The following is a 16,230-nucleotide window of genomic DNA, read 5'->3' as shown; positions in this document are numbered from 1 at the left end:
TTTAGGGTCTGCGCAAGGTGCCTAAGGACGACCTGCAATCTTCCTCAGCAGAGCTTGTTTACGGCCAACCACTCGGGGTCCCTGGGGATTTTCTTCCTCCTCACACGGAACCTTGGTCAGCAGCTCGTCAGCCACCAAGAAGCGGCTAAGAATTTCATTCCAGTGCCTACGTCCCATCACGACCTGCAACGCTCCTATGTCCCGGCGGAGCTTAAGAGCGCTGCATACATTTTCATTCGGCAAGATGCTCACAGGGATCCGCTCAAACCGCCTTACACTGGTCCTTTCCGCGTTATCTCGGCAGGAGACAAGTCTTTCATGGTCGACGTCGGAGGGAAGCCCGATCACATCTCCATAGATCGGTTGAAACCGGCTCATCTGGATCTGAGCGAGCCGGTCGTCACTGCTCAGCCACCTCGACGTGGTCGTCCACCGGCAGCCGCCAGTCTGGTGCAGCTACAGTCATCCGCTTGTTCGCTTTTGCCCACCGCACCGGTTCAACACCAGCCGACAACTTTCTCACCTACGCCTGCTGCACCACCCCAGCCACGGCCGATTACCAGCTCGTCCTCCAGTGCTCCATTGCAGCTGCCAGAGTATCGAAGTTGGTCGGACAGACTCGTCAGACCCCCTTCTCGTCTCACCTTTTCTGTTAAAGACAATTCTGGGGGGGCGCATGTGGCAGAACCACCAGGAGACTCAGGACAGTTATACATAATTACTTTAACAGCAATGTAGTGCAGCCCATGGCTGCACCTTTAATGTATCTGTTAACTGTACTATGGCTTGTTACCTTTACTCTGCGTGGTGACGTCATGCCGCCCATCACGTGATCTCCCAACGGCAGGAAGAACGTGATGACGTCATGACGTCAGCGATCGGAATATTCTAGCAGTCCTCGAGGAGCTTCCAGCAAGACCAGACCTGTTTATAGTGTATCCAGCAGTTTGCTGTTCAGCTTCATTTGTTCATTAAATTTCATTGTTTTTTAATTCTCTGAGTCGATCTCAATTCTTAGTTAGGAACCTCCATTCCTACAATACTATGTTTATGTTAATTTAATTTTAAAATGTGGGTTTTAGGTTTGCTATCTAATATTTTAGCCAACAGTATATCAAAATATTTTGAACTTGAATATAAAAATACTATGGTTGTGAATTTCCTGAACTGTGACTGCTTGCTGTCGTAACTTCAGCAGAAGTTCAGCAGAAGCTTATGCAAATAAACGGGGTTTATGCCACACTTCCAGCGGAGTTATGCCAGAGGAATGGGAACAGCTCCAAGGAAATCCCTGGTCTATAATCTGGTTGCCACTTTACCTTGTGCCTATGGAAACCAGTGCTTGAGAATAAATTTCATTCTCATATATTTAGCAGTCAAAAATTAAGGAGAAGAAAGAAATAACTTGCTTTATATAAAGCTTTCGCATCCCTAGGACATCTCAAAGCACTTCACAGCCACTAAAGTACTTTTAAAGTTCAGTCACTGTTGTAATGTAGGCAAATGTAATGTGAGCATCTAAGTTGCTCACTGCATGGTTCCACAAACAGCAATGTGATTAATGCCTTCATGGCCTTGTCTCATCCTATCTCTGTAACCTCCTCCAGCATTACATTCGTCTCCCTTTTGAATTCTTTCCTTCTGACCTTTTGTAAATCTCCTCCTCACTTTGCTGCACCATTGATAGCTGTGCCATCAGCTGTCTGGACCTTATGCTCTATAATTCCCTCGCTAAGCTCCTCCACCCGCCTCTCTTCCTTTAAGACCTTCCTTTAAACCCACTTTGATGAAGCTTTTGGTCATCCCTCTTAATTTCTCCTTTGGCGTGGCATCCATTTTTATCTGATGAACTCTTTGAACTTGGTATGCCTTGGGATGATTTTCTACATTATAGGTGCTATATAATAAAAGTTGTATTGTCCAGATAATCTGGGCTATTTTTACTGGTGTTGATTGACGGGTAAATGCTGGCAAGGAAACCAGGAGAACTCTCATGCTCTTCTTTGAACAGTGCCATGGGATCTTTTACATCTGCCTGAGAGAGCAGGCTGGGCCTTGGTTTTATGTCTCATCTGAAAGACGGTACCTCCAACAGTACATCACTCCCTCAGTACTGCACTAAAGTATCATCCTAGATTATGTGCTCATATAAACATATGGATTGGGGTTTCAACCAATGTTCCCTCTAATTTTTTGGGGGACATGTGACCCCTTATAATGGGCTGCGCAGCCCATTCAAAATGCCGCACATGCACGGTTTTTCTATTTAAAAGCCAGTGAGCCGGCTGCATGGGACCTCTGTGTCACCGTGCAGCTTAACGGAAACATTGATTTCAACTCACAACCTTCAGACTCCGAGACAAGAGTGCTACAACTGAGTCAAGGCTGTAAAAGCTTCGATAGATATGTGAAGAGAAAAAGATTGGTGAAGTCAAGCGTGGGTCCCTTGCAGTCAGAATCAGGGGAATTTATAATGGGGAACAAAGAAATGGTTGACCAATTAAATACATACTTGGTTCTGTCTTCACAAAGGAGGACACAAATAACCTCCCAGAGATTTCGGGGAACATAGGGTCTAATGAGAGGGAGGAATTGAATGAAATCAGTATTTGAAGGGAAATGGTGTTAGGGAAATTGACGGCATTGAAGGCCGATAAATCCCCAGGGCCTGATAATCTACATCCCAGGGTACTTAAGGAAGTGGCCCTAGAAATAGTAGATGCATTGCTGGTCATCTTCCAAAATTCTATAGACTCTGGAATAGTTCCCATGGATTGGAGGGTAGCTAAGGTAACCCCACTATTTAAAAAAGGTGGTAGAGAGAAAACGGGGAATTATAGACTAGTAAGACTGACATCGGTAGTGGGGAAAATGCTAGAGTCCATTATAAAAGATGTAATAGCAGAGCACTTGGAAAACAGTGACAGGATCGGACAAAGTCAACGTGGATTTACAAAAGGTAAATCATGCTTGACTAATCTACTGGAATTTTTTGAGGATGTAACTGGTAAAATAGATAAGGGAGAACCAGTGGATGTGGTCTATTTGGACTTTCAGAAAGCTTTCGATAAGGTCCCGCATAAGAAATTGACGTGCAAAGTTAAAGCACATGCGATTGGGGGTAAGGTACTGACTTGGATAGAGAACTGGTTGGCAGACAGGAAGCAAAGAGTTGGAATAAACGGGTCTTTTTCCGAGTGGCAGACAGTGACTAGTGGGGTACCACAGGGATCGGTGCTAGGACCCCAGCTATTCATAATATATATTAATGATCTAGACGAGGGAACTAGATGTAATATCTCCAAGTTTGCAGATGACACAAAGCTGGGTGGGCGTGTGTGCTGTGAGAGGGATGCCGAGAAACTCCAGTATGATTTGGACAGGTTGGGAGATTGGGCAGATGTATGGCAGACGCAGTATAATGTGGCTAAATGCGAGGTTATCCACTTTGGTGGCAAAAACAGGAAGACAGATTATTATCTGAACGGCAATAGATTGGGAAAAGGGGAAGTGCAACGAGACCTGGGTGTCCTTGTGCACCAGTCGCTAAAGGTAAGCATGCAGGTGCAGCAGGCGGTTAAGAAGGCAAATGGTATGTTGGCCGTCATAGCAAGCTGATGCGAGTACAGGAGCAAGGATGTCTTGCTGCAGTTGTACAGGGCCTTGGTGAGACCACACCTTGAGTATTGTGTGCAGTTTTGGTCGCCTTATCTGAGGAAGGATGTTCTTGCCATGGACGGAGTGCAGCGAAAATTCACCAGACTGATACCTGGGATGGCAGGAATGACATATGAGGAGAGATTGAGTCGATTAGGCTTATAATAGCTAGAGTTTAGAAGAATGAGAGGGGATCTCAATGAAACTTATAAAATTCTAACAGGACTAGACAGACTAGATGCAGGATGTTCGCAATGGCGGGGGAGTCCAGAACCAGGGGTCACAGTCTAAGGATAAGGGGTAAGCCATTTAGGACTGAGATGAGGAGGAATTTCTTCACCCAGAGAGTGGTGAACCTGTGGAATTCTATAGCACACAAGGCAGTTGAGGCCAATTCATTAAATATATTCAAGAAGGAGTTAGATATATTTCTTAAGGCTAAAGGGATCAAGGGATATGGGGAGAAAGCAGGGACAGGGTACTGAATTTGGAGGATCAGCCATGATCTCATTAAATGGCGGAGCAGGCTCGAGGGGCCGAATGGCCTACTCCTACTCCTGTCTTCTATGTTTCTATGAAAATGATTAGACATTCTATTATACTGCATGTTCTCTGCACCCTTGAGAGGGTGCAGAGGAGATTTACCAGAATGGTTCCGGGGATGGGGGATCTTAGCTACAAGGACAGGTTGGAGAAGTTGGATTTGTTTTCATTACAGCAAAGGAGGTTGAGGGGTGATTTGATAGCGGTGTACAAGATTATGTCGGGTTTGGATAGGCTAGACGGGGAAAGGCTGTTCCCACTAATTGATTGTACAAGGATTAGGGGACACAGATTTAAGGTTTTGGGCAAGAGATACAGGGGGGATGTGAGGAAAAACTTTTTTACGCAGCGAGTGGTGATGACCTGGAATTCGCTGCCGACGGAAATGGTGGAAGCGGAGACACTCTGGGAGAAACATTCGGTATCGCCCCATATGGGGCGCCATTATTGGCGGAGCGCAAAGTTTAGCGCCTGGCGTTAATTATCGCCTCCGACAGCAAACTTGGCTTTTATCGCCCCTGGAGGTGATTGGAGTGCTAAATCAGGCGCTACACACCTCTCTTAAGGCGCTAAGGCCAAGGAGCGAAACGCTACCTCAGAGGCCGGCGCAGCGCAGGTGCTGTCAGTTAGCGATTGAACACAGACACACTGGCGCCAGTCAGTTCTTAAAGGGGAGGGTCGATCTTGCTCTGCAGCCACACCCTGCTCATTGGAGCCTTGAATCTCGGCCTGGGCAGACCTGTGGCTAAATCTAGCAGCCAAACACTATGGAGAGGGCCAGGGAGCGAGCACAGCGCTTCTGCGAGGGGGCCTTGAAGGCTCTGGTTGGTGCGGTGGAGCACAGCAGATCCATTCTGTACCCAGAGAGTGGCAGGAGGCCTTTGGCACGCGAGTACAGAAGAGTGTGGAGGGAGGTGGCTCAGAGAGTCTCCTCAAGCAGCATGGTGCCTAGGACCCATATTCAATGTAGGAAAATGTTCAACGACCTCACTCGGGTCGTCAGGGTGAATGCCTTTTTTTCAAAACCTCGCCATCCCTCCATCTCAACCTCACTTTATGGCCAGAGGGTCTTAAAAGCCCCAATGCCCAACACTCATCCAACACCTATAGCCCTTTCATCAAACACACATGCACATTCCACACTTTGCATACAGTAAGGGCTATTCAACTATGGGAGGCATTTCAGGCAAGACCATGGCTGCATACAGTAAGGGCTATTCAACTATGGGAGGCATTTGAGGCAAGACCATGGCTGCATACAGTAAGGGCTATTCAACCATGGGAGGCATTTCAAGCAATACCATGGCTGCATACAGTAAGGGCTATTCAACCATGGGAGGCATTTCAGGCAAGACCATGGCTGCATACAGTAAGGGCTATTCAACCATGGGAGGCATTTCAGGCAAGACCATGGCTGCATATTTACTCAGACGCCTTTTTTCTTGCAGGCCAAGCTGTCTCATAATAGGAGACAGCAGCAACGGACCGGTGGAGGGCGGCCTCAGTTGCAACCCCTCAGCGATCTTGAGGAGCACGTCCACAGGATTGTGGCAAGCCGGATGATTGGTCGCGTCGCCACTGGAGACGCCGACCCCGTTCTGGACAGCAATGGTAAGGTCATCACCTTTTTGTCCTCTCTCCTTCCACTTGTTCCTCACAACACCAGCCTTTGACACTTTCAATCCAAATCACTAAATCGCTGCACTCATGCCTCCCTTGCTGCCACCCTCTCCTCACGCTAAAGCCACTCTTGTACCTCCCTGCTTTCAGATGGTGATTCACCAGGTGAGGAGACGGGCCCTCAAGCTGCCAGTGGGAGTGAAGCTGAAGGCGAAGAGGAAGCCGGAGCATCAGCGCCACCCTCTACCAAGGCAGCCCATGCCCACACTGGGAACATGCCTTCCCCGGAGGGGAGCAAGGGGGAATGGTCTGATAAGGGTGAAGCTCCAGGACCCAGCAGGCTGCAGCAACGCGATGGGGGTAGGGAAGCTCAGGGGCCTTCTCCCCGGAGGGAGAGTATGGCTTCGAGTCCTGCTGCACTGGACGCAGAGGAGGAGCGGGTCCTCGCTGAAATGAGTGCCCAGGCGAAACACAGGCACACTGAGCTCATAGCTGCTGTGGCAAGGGTGCCTGAATCCATTGAATCACTGGCAAGGAGTGTGGAGCACTTCGGTGTAGCACAGGCGGCTGCCACGCAAATGCTTAGTGCTGCAATGCAGTCAGTGGCTGGTCTCATGCAGACGCAGATTGATGCTACGCGAGCACTGACTGCTGCCACCCTCGCTGGATTGGGCACATTTCCCCGGGACTCTCACCGCGCCGCAGCAGGCCAGCAATCTGTGCTTCATCAGATTGCTCCGGATGCTGAAGTGCTGCCCCATGGGAGTGCCAGTGTGTCGGTCGAGCAGGGAGTTGCAGTCCTCTCTCAAGATGACAGCATTCCTGCTGCCACCACTGGCACTTCTCCACTGCAGTTGCCACCACCTGTAGGACAGACTGCTGCCGCCCATGCAGAGTTGGTGCAGTCAGCAGCCGGGCCCTCCAGGCCCAGAATGGTCCAGGCCGTCCTTCAAGGGCATCTGCAGTCTCAGTTTGTGACAATCAGCAGCCTTCCCCCAGCCTTGCTCCAACCACTGGGGTCCCATTACGGAGGAGCTGCAGGGTGGGAAGGGGGGAATTTCGCAAGGGAAGGAGGTCACCCTCGAAGGGCAAAAAGTAGGAGTTGTGACAAAATGCTTTTCATTGTTTTATTAAAGGCGAGGTTCGTGGTCAAATTTTTGTAAATGTTTTGGACATTGTCTCCAGGTTGTGTGAGCCAGTTATGTTAATGACTTTTTTTTTGTGTTTCTATTAGTTTGTCATGCGGAAATGAGACACACAGAGTTTGTCAAATAAAGAAGTGTCTGTATTCAAAATGTACATGTTTGGTCTTTGCAATCGTTGTTGCCTTGACCAGCTTAGGGGTTGCGGGATGGTTTCATTCAGGTTGTTTGAATGGCAGAAGCCATTTCCTCAGAGGGGGCCTAGAAGCGACTTGCTATGAGCCTTTGATGGACGGCCCTTCCACTTTGTACATTGTGTGCCTCCCTCCCGCCTTGGTGCTGCTGATGATCATCCTCCTCATCTTCCTCCTCCTCCTCTGCTGGTGCTCCAATGCCTGGTGGCATTGGCTGGGTCCTGAGGATTGCAAGGTTATGCAGCACACAACAACAAAGTGGGAGACTCGCTCAGGCGAGTACTGAAGGGCTCCTCCAGAATGGTCCAGACAGCGGAACCATTGCTTGAGCATGCCGATTGTGTGCTCAACGATGTTCCTGGTAGCTTGATGGCTCTCGTTGTATCGTAGCACAGCAGGGGTGCTGGGCGTACGGAGCGGTGTCATCAGCCAGGTGCACAGAGGATATCCCTTGTCCCCGAGAAGCCAACCTCCTGGGTGATGCGGTGCATGGAAAAGGTCTGCCACAGAAGTCTGGCGCAGGATGAAGGCACCGTGGCTGCTGCCAGGAAAGTGGGCATTGACAGCAAGTATCAGCTGTCTGTGGTCACAGACCAACTGGACGTTTAAGGAATGGAAGCCCTTTTGGTTGTGGAAATCCTCGGCATTCTCTTGCGGCGCACGCAAAGCCACATGCATGCAGTCAATAGCGCCCTGCACCATGGGGAAGCCCACTATCATCGCAAAGCCCGTTGCGCGTTCGTGCTACTTGTCCAGGGTCATGGGGAAAGAGATGTACTCTTGTCTCCTTTTAAAGAGGGCATTTGTTACCTGATGGATGCAGCAATGCACCGCAAACTGGGGGTATTGGCGATGTCCCCAGTAGCTGATTGAAATGAGCCGGTGGCATAAAAGTTGAAAGCCACTGTTATCTTCACTGCCACCGACAGAGACGTCCTGCTCCTCAGTTGAGGCTGCAGATCTGGCTGAAGCAGGTGGCAGAGCTCAGTGACCACCTCCTTGCTGAAGCGCAGCCTTCGCAAACACTGCTCCAGACATATTAATGTAGGAGAACTGTTGGCGAAAAACCTTGGGAGGGTAAGGTCTCCTGTACAGAGGCCTGTTGACCCTCCTCCGTCTGGCCATGATTGCCACTCTCTCTCTGCGTCTCTGTGCCCTCCGAATGTGATGGAGAAGGATGATGTTCCCATCCATTGCAGCCCCCATAGTATCTAGGCAATCAAAGTTATGAAGGTCAAAAAGCAAAGTACCTGCAAAGTTATGGTCAGAAGCCAAAACTACCTCAGACAGTGTTGGCTCAATGCAGAAGTCTCTCTTTCTCTCTTTGTCTCTCTCAAAATCTCTCTCTCTCTCTCTCAGACAGAGTGGTGCAAAAATGGCTACTACACAAAAGCCAGGAAGTGGCCCCCTTTAAATAGCGCCCCCCCAGCCCCACAGCGACTGGGAAGTGTTCCAGTCAATCTGTCGTTGGTTGCGCCAGGCGGAAAGGAGGGGGGCGCCACTCAATTTCTGGTCCGGGGTGTCACAAGGGCATTGCACTCTCGAATGACATCAAGATCTGCATGCGCAGGAGATTGGGCGGTATTGTTTCATGCCGCCGCAAAATGTCCGGTCAATTTCGCGAGAGGCGCAGATATCGCCGCGCCCGGGCGCTAGTTGCTTTGCGCCCCACTTTGCGCCCTCTTAAGGCACTAACGGGAGGCGCTACCAACCGAATTTTTCCCCCTCAATGTTTTCAAGGGGAGACTGGATAGGTAATTGAGGGAAATAAACTTGCGGGGGAATGGGACTGACTGGATTGCTCTACAGGGAGCTGGCACGGACTCAATGGGCCGAATGGCCTTCTGTGCCGTTATGACTATGTACTGGTTTAATACCTGAGCCACTTTTTTGGAGTGGTGCAAGTTGACAAAATGTCAAAATTTGAATTCACAAAAGCTATTGTATCAGATCTTTTCTAACAAAGCTTAAAAGTTTAGCAGATTTGGCTTTGCGCCAGTTGCAGTTAAACACACGATTTGTGGTTGCTTTGTCAGTAGAGAAATCACATTAAAAAAATCTCTCTGCTGTCTTACAAGGCACCTTTTGTAGGTTTTCCATAAGATAATGCAGTCATAACTGCCTAGTGTTTATATTGACTTATGCCAAACTATTAAGCATGCTTATGCCAGATGTTTTTATACAGAATAACCTTGGTCATAATTCTGATTGTAGGTCAATAGCCTACATTATTTGTTTAAACCGCCTTTATAAATCTCGGTAACCTTCATAAAAGTTGCTAAAGTTTGTTCCGAACTATGCAGTGTTTGCGTGGTACTAATGGAAATGCAATAGCAGAAAATATTATGCAATCTCTGCCATGTGTTACTAGTTTTTAAAAAAATATAAATGCAGTTGTTTTGTACTGATTTTGTCTTGACTCCTAACTTGTATTGCCAGAACTTGAAGCAGTATTTCAAAATAGAAACAACATTATGCCTATTGGTTTTAATAAAATAATTCATAAGAGCTTTTGCCTGCATCCTTTCTCATCAGTTTGTGATGCTGCTGTCTTAACAGGTAACTTGTACACCTCATCTAGACTCATCTTTTGTTTCTTAACTTGTTCCATTACCAACTCCTTTTGCCTTGCACCATCATCCCTTTTGTTTTTTAATCTCTCTTGCCTTCCATCCTATCACAGGCCTTCCATCCTATCACAGACCTTCCCTTTTGTTCTTTCCTCCCCTCCTTCCTTTCCCTGCCCCTACACTTGCTTAAAAATCTATTGCATTTCTACTTTTTTCCAGTTCTGACAAAGGGTCTCAGACCTGAAACGTTAACTCTGTTTTTCTCTCTCCACGGATGCTGCCTGACCTGCTGAGTGTTTCCTGCATTTTCTGTTATTGCATATTTACTTAGTGGTTACTGAAATTGCTGTAGAAGTGGTTCAACGCACACCAGATATTTAAATAAAATGTACACATGATAACTCTCATGTTGACCTACCAGCACTTAGGCAAAAGTTCCCTCTGTCGAATACTTGATTTTAGTTTGATAATGTCTAAATTAGGAAATGACAATTGACACTGTTCACCAGCATGATTCTTTTATGTTGTTCTGTCCCCTCAAATTAGCAAACATCAGTAAACCACAACAACAGTATTCAAGTCCTACAATGGGAAATCTCCTTTAAAACACCAGCTAGGGGGTAACTTTAACATAACCCGCCCAACGGGAAACTAACAGCATCAGATTGGGCACCCCTTTTACAACCCAGCTAATTTTACGTTCCATTGACTCGGTTTTACACTCAGGTGGTATGTTGAAAATCTAACCCCACATAAAGACAATCTAAAGTAAATCTTGAAGATCATTTTATTGCATACATTTTGTGGTGTATGTGCCTTTAAGAGCAATTATGGTGTATGTGTCTTTAAGAGCCCCAGGTGTGCGTAATGCCGGTAATTGCCACTTGGGCTATATAAGCCTGTGTATTGTGTATATCCTTTAGAACCCCCCCCCCCCCCCAGACTTGCTTAGTAAATACCTATGAACCAACTCCTGTCTTCAGTGTCTTTATCTACACACGGACACTACACATTTCCTAGACAATATATTGCTATTGTAACAGCGAATGACCCTGAATTTGCTGGAGCGGGCATCTCACAGCATGCCCTGTTAGACTTGTTCCTGCACCCTTCAGCTGAAAAATGTTTTTGCCCACAAGGTTGCTGGAAGTGTGAGCTGTTGTAAGGCCATCTGGCACTTTGGGGAACAACAGGACAAACAGTGTATCTTCTTAACCAATGATATACAAGGATTGCAAAATAAACAGAGGTTGGACTGAGAAGGAGGGTGAATTCAATGTCAAATCAGGTACAGAAGGAAAAATAAAGAGGGGAAGAAAGATTGGAGAGAGAAAAACAAAGAATGGAAAAGTAAGACAAAAAAAATTTTGAAATTAAAAAAATCTCCAACAACAATTCACAACCTAAAGAAATGAGACTCCACACTTTCAATTGTTCACTTTCTGGGCCAGAGAGGTTGATTAGCAGTCATTACAATTATCATATTGTTAAAAGGGTACTTTCACTGTTAATTACTAGATGTCACCTTCTGTGACAAGTTTAATGAGCAATTAATGTGCAAATGCAGTAACTTCATGAAACACGGGGAGGTTAAGGGTGAGAAGTCATTTTAATGAAGCTAACGGCAGAGCAGTGCAAATCGTCCAGCAACTTGAGGCGATTCACAATTCATGGGGTATCTCTTTCACGCCATGAGTTGGTGGCACATTTGCACATTAATAACGATGTACAAATGTGCATCGTTCACACGCCGTTATTTTTTCAGCAAATTCTGAGCCATTATGTCATGTATTATTTAGTTGCATTGTCTCCAATTAGTAGTGTTTTAATTACAGAACATTATCTACAGATTACTAGCAAGTTATACCAATTTAAGTTTGTTACCAACTTGTCCAGACTATGTTTCCTTCAAAGGTTATCTGCCTAATGCTATATGATCAAAATACCTTAATGCCTATCTGAATGCTAGAGCTAATCTTTGAACAGTGGACTGCTCATCACTCTACATGTTCTATCAGTTATTAACCAAGGAAGTTGAATTAAATGCAGTTCCTGTAGAAATTCTAAGCATTCCAACTCAAAACATCCTTTTGAAAAGGACACTGGTATTTTGTTAATGTTTAACTAAGATGATGTGGTTTGTCATTTGAATTTTGAAGAGTAACACACCACAATATTATCGGGCAGCACGAGCAAGCTGAGTTCATTCTCCGACACGCACACATGCCACTGCAAGATGTTGCCACAACACTACTTCTGTCCCAGCAGTAAAGAAACAAGGTAAAAAACTGAAAGTGATTTATTTATGTCAGAAGTAATTATATCAGATGGAAAGTAAAGCATGTAGTGACACCATTCCTCATTATGCTTTGTGCTGGATATCACTTTCTATGTTGTTAAATTTTTACTGAATGTTCCTGATTTCATGCAAGGTCAAGTTTATTTTGCTAGTTTCCTTGTTCACTAATGTGCTTTAACGTACTTTTTAAACTGAGTTTGTTGTGTATAGGTGCCTATGGTAATTGTGAACTAGATTTCATGTGGTGCCTTTTTGGTGTAATTTCAATATATCTTGCTGTTTCCCTACCCACTCTTCAAAAGAAAGAAAGACTTGCATTTATAGAGCGCCTTTCACAACCTCAGGACTTCCCAAAGTGCTTTACAACTCATGAAATATTTTTGAAATGTTGCAATGTAGGAAATACGGCAGCCAATTTGTGCACAGTAAGGTCCCACAAACAGCAATGTGATAATGACCAGATAATCTGTTAAAGTGATGTTGGTTGAGAGATAAATATTGGCCAGGACACCGCGGATAACTCCTCTGCTCTTCTTGGAAATAGTGCTGTGGGATCTTTAACGTCCACCTGAGAGGGTAGACGGGGTCTCAGTTTAACATCTCATCCGAAAGACAGCATCTCTGACAGTGCAGCACTCCCTCAGTATTGCACTAGAGTGTCAGCCTAGATTTTGTGCTCAAGTCTCGAGTGGGACTTGAGCCCACAACCTTCTGACTCAAAAGCGAGAATGCTACTCCCCCTCCTCTCTCTCTCTTCTCCCCTCTCTCTCTCTCTTCCGCCACCCCCCGTCCCCGCCATCAGGTAAGACTGTATTCTACTGCATCCTTCTCAGATATTGGCTCCGAGGATAGCATTAGATTTGCTGTGACCCGTGCATCTATCTCGGGTACTCCGAGATAGCCGTCAGCAATGTTCCTGTTTGGCTACATGGCCGCACAGCTGCGCAGCTGTCTGAGGCTCCCGCGCAGGCCACTTGCCATTTTCTCAATGGAAAAACCGCACATGTACGGACGTTTGAATGGGCCACGCACCCAAAAACAAGTCAGTGCCTTCATATCACTACGATGCTCATCCAGCATCCTTTTTAGAGTTGGGCCCCAGAGATCTAAATCCGTAAAATCAAGAGCCGGGGCTGACTTCTGTGGCACCTCCATCTCCACTGTGGAGTAGAGGTCCCACTTTTACCTCTGATTCCTTTTTCGCACCCCAAAAGTATTGAATGAAGGAGTGCCACGCATAAACAGACTGCAAGAAAGGGTCGGGGGAGCAGGTAGCTCTGGTGAGGTCATCAAACTTTTTCCTGCATTGCAAAAGTGTCCTGGGGTTCAAGGAGATAACACAGCCATCTCCCTGCACAAAGTGCTTAGCAGATTCTTGTTGTGTATATGCTATCCAGTGTATCCCACACTTGCCGAATGGCAGGCATGGATTCCATTGTGGAAGGCAGATTATTATCTGAACGGCAATAGATTGGGAGAAGGGGAAGTGCAATGAGACCTGGGTGTCCTTGTGCACCAGTCGCTGAAGGTAAGCATGCAGGTGCAGCAGGCGGTTAAGAAGGCAAATGGTATGTTGGCTTTCATAGCGAGAGGATTCGAGTACAGGAGCAAGGATGCAGGGCCTTGGTGAGACCACACCTTGAGTATTGTGTACAGTTTTGGTCGCCTTATCTGAGGAAGGATGTTCTTGCCATGGAGGGAGTGCAGCGAAGATTCACCAGACTGATACCTGGGATGGCAGGAATGACGTATGAGGAGAGATTGGGTCGATTGGATTTATATTCGCTGGAGTTTAGAAGAATGAGAGGGGATCTCATTGAAACGTATAAAATTCTAACAGGACTAGACAGACTAGATGCAGGAAGGATGTTCCCGATGGCGGGGGAGTCCAGAACCAGGGGTCACAGTCTAAAGATAAGGAGTAAACCATTTAGGACAGAGATGAGAAGGAATTTCTTCACCCAGAGAGTGGTGAACCTGTGGAATTCTCTACCACAAAAGGCAGTTGAGGCCAATTCATTAAATATATTCAAGAAGGAGTTAGATATATTTCTTAAGGCTGAAGGGATCAAGGGATATGGGGAGAAAGCAGGGACAGGTTACTGAATTTGGATGATCAGCCATGATCTCATTAAATGGCGGAGCAGGCTCGAGGGGCCGAATGGCCTACTCCTGCTCCTATTCTGGTCAATGGTGAACCCCTGGATGTTGATGGTGGGAGATTCGGTGATGGTTATGCCAGGTTGAATGTCAGGGGGCAGTGGGTATACTCGCGCTTGTTGGAGATAGTCATTGCCTGGCACTTGTGTGGTGCGAATGTCATCCAGATCTTGCTGCATGCGGGCATGGACAGTTTCATTAGCTGAGGAGTTGCCAATGGAACTGAACACTGTGCAGTCATCAGCGAACATCCCCACTTCTAACCTTATGATGGAGGGAAGGTCATTGATGGATGGAAGCTGAAGATGGTTGGGCTTAGAACACTGTCCTGAGGAACTCCTGCAGTGATGTCCTGGGGCTGAGATGATTGACCTCCAACAACCACAACCATCTTCCTTTGTGCTAGATATGACTAGCCAATGGAGAGTTTTCCCCTTGATTCCCAGTGACTTCAATCTTACTAGGGCTCCTTGATGCCACACTCGGTCAAATTCTGCCTTGATGTCAAGGGCAGTCAGCCTCACCTCATCTATGGAATTCCACAATGTAATGAAATCTGTTTGTCTTGATCCTGTATTCGTTTTGCACTCATGTATATTACCCTCCCCCACTGTGTATAGTTTCACTTCCTCTTTCCCGACTAACCTGGGAGGTTCCAGGTCTTGGCTCTTGGCTCCACCCCTGACTTCTCTTACATAAAGATCCCAGGATCTGTATGACTCATTCCTGTGAACCAGTCGGCGTGTTGAGATGTTAGCTCTGATCTTAGTGATTAAAAGCCAACTTGTTTAAGTCTATAACTTCTAGTTTTGTGGTTATTGAAGGCCCATCACACTTTTTGAGCAAAGCTATAATGAGGTTTGGAGCTTAGTGGTCCTGGTGTAACCAGAACTGAGCATCGGTGAGCAGGTTATTGGTGAGTAAGTGTCGATTGATAGCACTGTTGACGACACCTTTCGTCACTTTGCTGATAATTGAGAGTAGACTGATGGAGTGGTAATTGGCTGGATTGGATTGTCCTTTTTGTGGACAGGACACCTGGGCAGTTTTCCACATTGCCAGTGTTGTAGTTGTACTGGAACTGCTTGGCTAGAGGCACGGCTAGTTCTGGAGCACAAGTCTTCAGCACGATAGCCGGGATGTTGTTGGGGCCCATAGCCTTTGCTGTATCCAGTGCGCTCAGCCATTTCTTGATATGTGGAGTGAATCGAATTGGCTGAAGACTGGCTTCTGTGATGGTGGTGACCTCAAGAGGAGGCCAATATGGATCATCCACTCGGCACTTCTGGCTGAAGATGGTTGCAAATGCTTCAGCCTTGTCTTTTGCACTTGTGTGCTGGGCTGTGCCATCATTATTTGGGACAGTGTCTGGGCAAGACCAAAACTGCAATGGAAGACCATCTCCACCCCCTGATCCATTTATTCCCCCGCCCTCTAACCAACCTCACTTGAGGTTATAGTCTTGATTCCCCATGTGCAACTCCACAGGAGATTGACTAACACCCTTGAATCAATGAGTGAACTTGCTTTTCAAGGGTGTATTAAACCAGACTATGGCAGTTTGACTAAAGGACAATTCTTATTTATTTTTTTAGAAATGTCTTATGAATTTGATTTGTTTTAATTTAGCTTGCTCAGATTATCACACTACTGTAAATAATTTACATCACCCTGCATGACTTTTAGCTATAATGCAGTAATAGAATTGCTTCCTGAGAAATAAAAATAATTGTGACAAATAATAATTTAAAATTCCACAAGGATAACATAGCAATTTTCTTACTTCACTCTCAGTTTATTATGTCATCATAACCCCCCCACACACACACACCACAATATCTTACTGCCTTACACCGGTATCAATTGTCTTATAATTTATTTTGAAACATGACTTGTATCACCACTCACATAGTATAAAAGGTCTGTGCTAACATTGAGTGTGGGCTGGGTGTGTATCTGCTGTCCAGTGGATCCCACATCTGCTAAAGAGCAGGCGTGGATGCCACTGTGTACTTACAAAAGGCCCCAAGGTGAAAATGAGCAAA

General features: G+C 46.3%; 1 protein-coding gene across 1 annotated transcript in view; it reads left to right on the top strand.

Moving 5' to 3' along the window:
* Nucleotides 1-16,230, top strand: part of LOC147122101 (E3 ubiquitin-protein ligase RNF170-like) — a 92,131-nt gene that overhangs the window by 19,719 nt on the left and 56,182 nt on the right. The window contains exon 2 of the mRNA XM_085978209.1: nt 11,886-12,006. Coding sequence (XP_085834335.1) covers nt 11,963-12,006 — 44 coding nt within the window. The 5' untranslated portion in view covers nt 11,886-11,962. The remainder of the gene's footprint in view (nt 1-11,885; nt 12,007-16,230) is intronic.

The sequence above is a fragment of the Somniosus microcephalus genome, chromosome 3 (genome assembly GCF_052327205.1).
Source record: "Somniosus microcephalus isolate GS21.2 chromosome 3, FLI_Smic_1.0, whole genome shotgun sequence".
NCBI lineage: Eukaryota > Metazoa > Chordata > Chondrichthyes > Squaliformes > Somniosidae > Somniosus > Somniosus microcephalus.
Note: the sequence above shows the minus strand (reverse complement) of the source record. Positions and strands in the feature narration are given on the sequence as shown.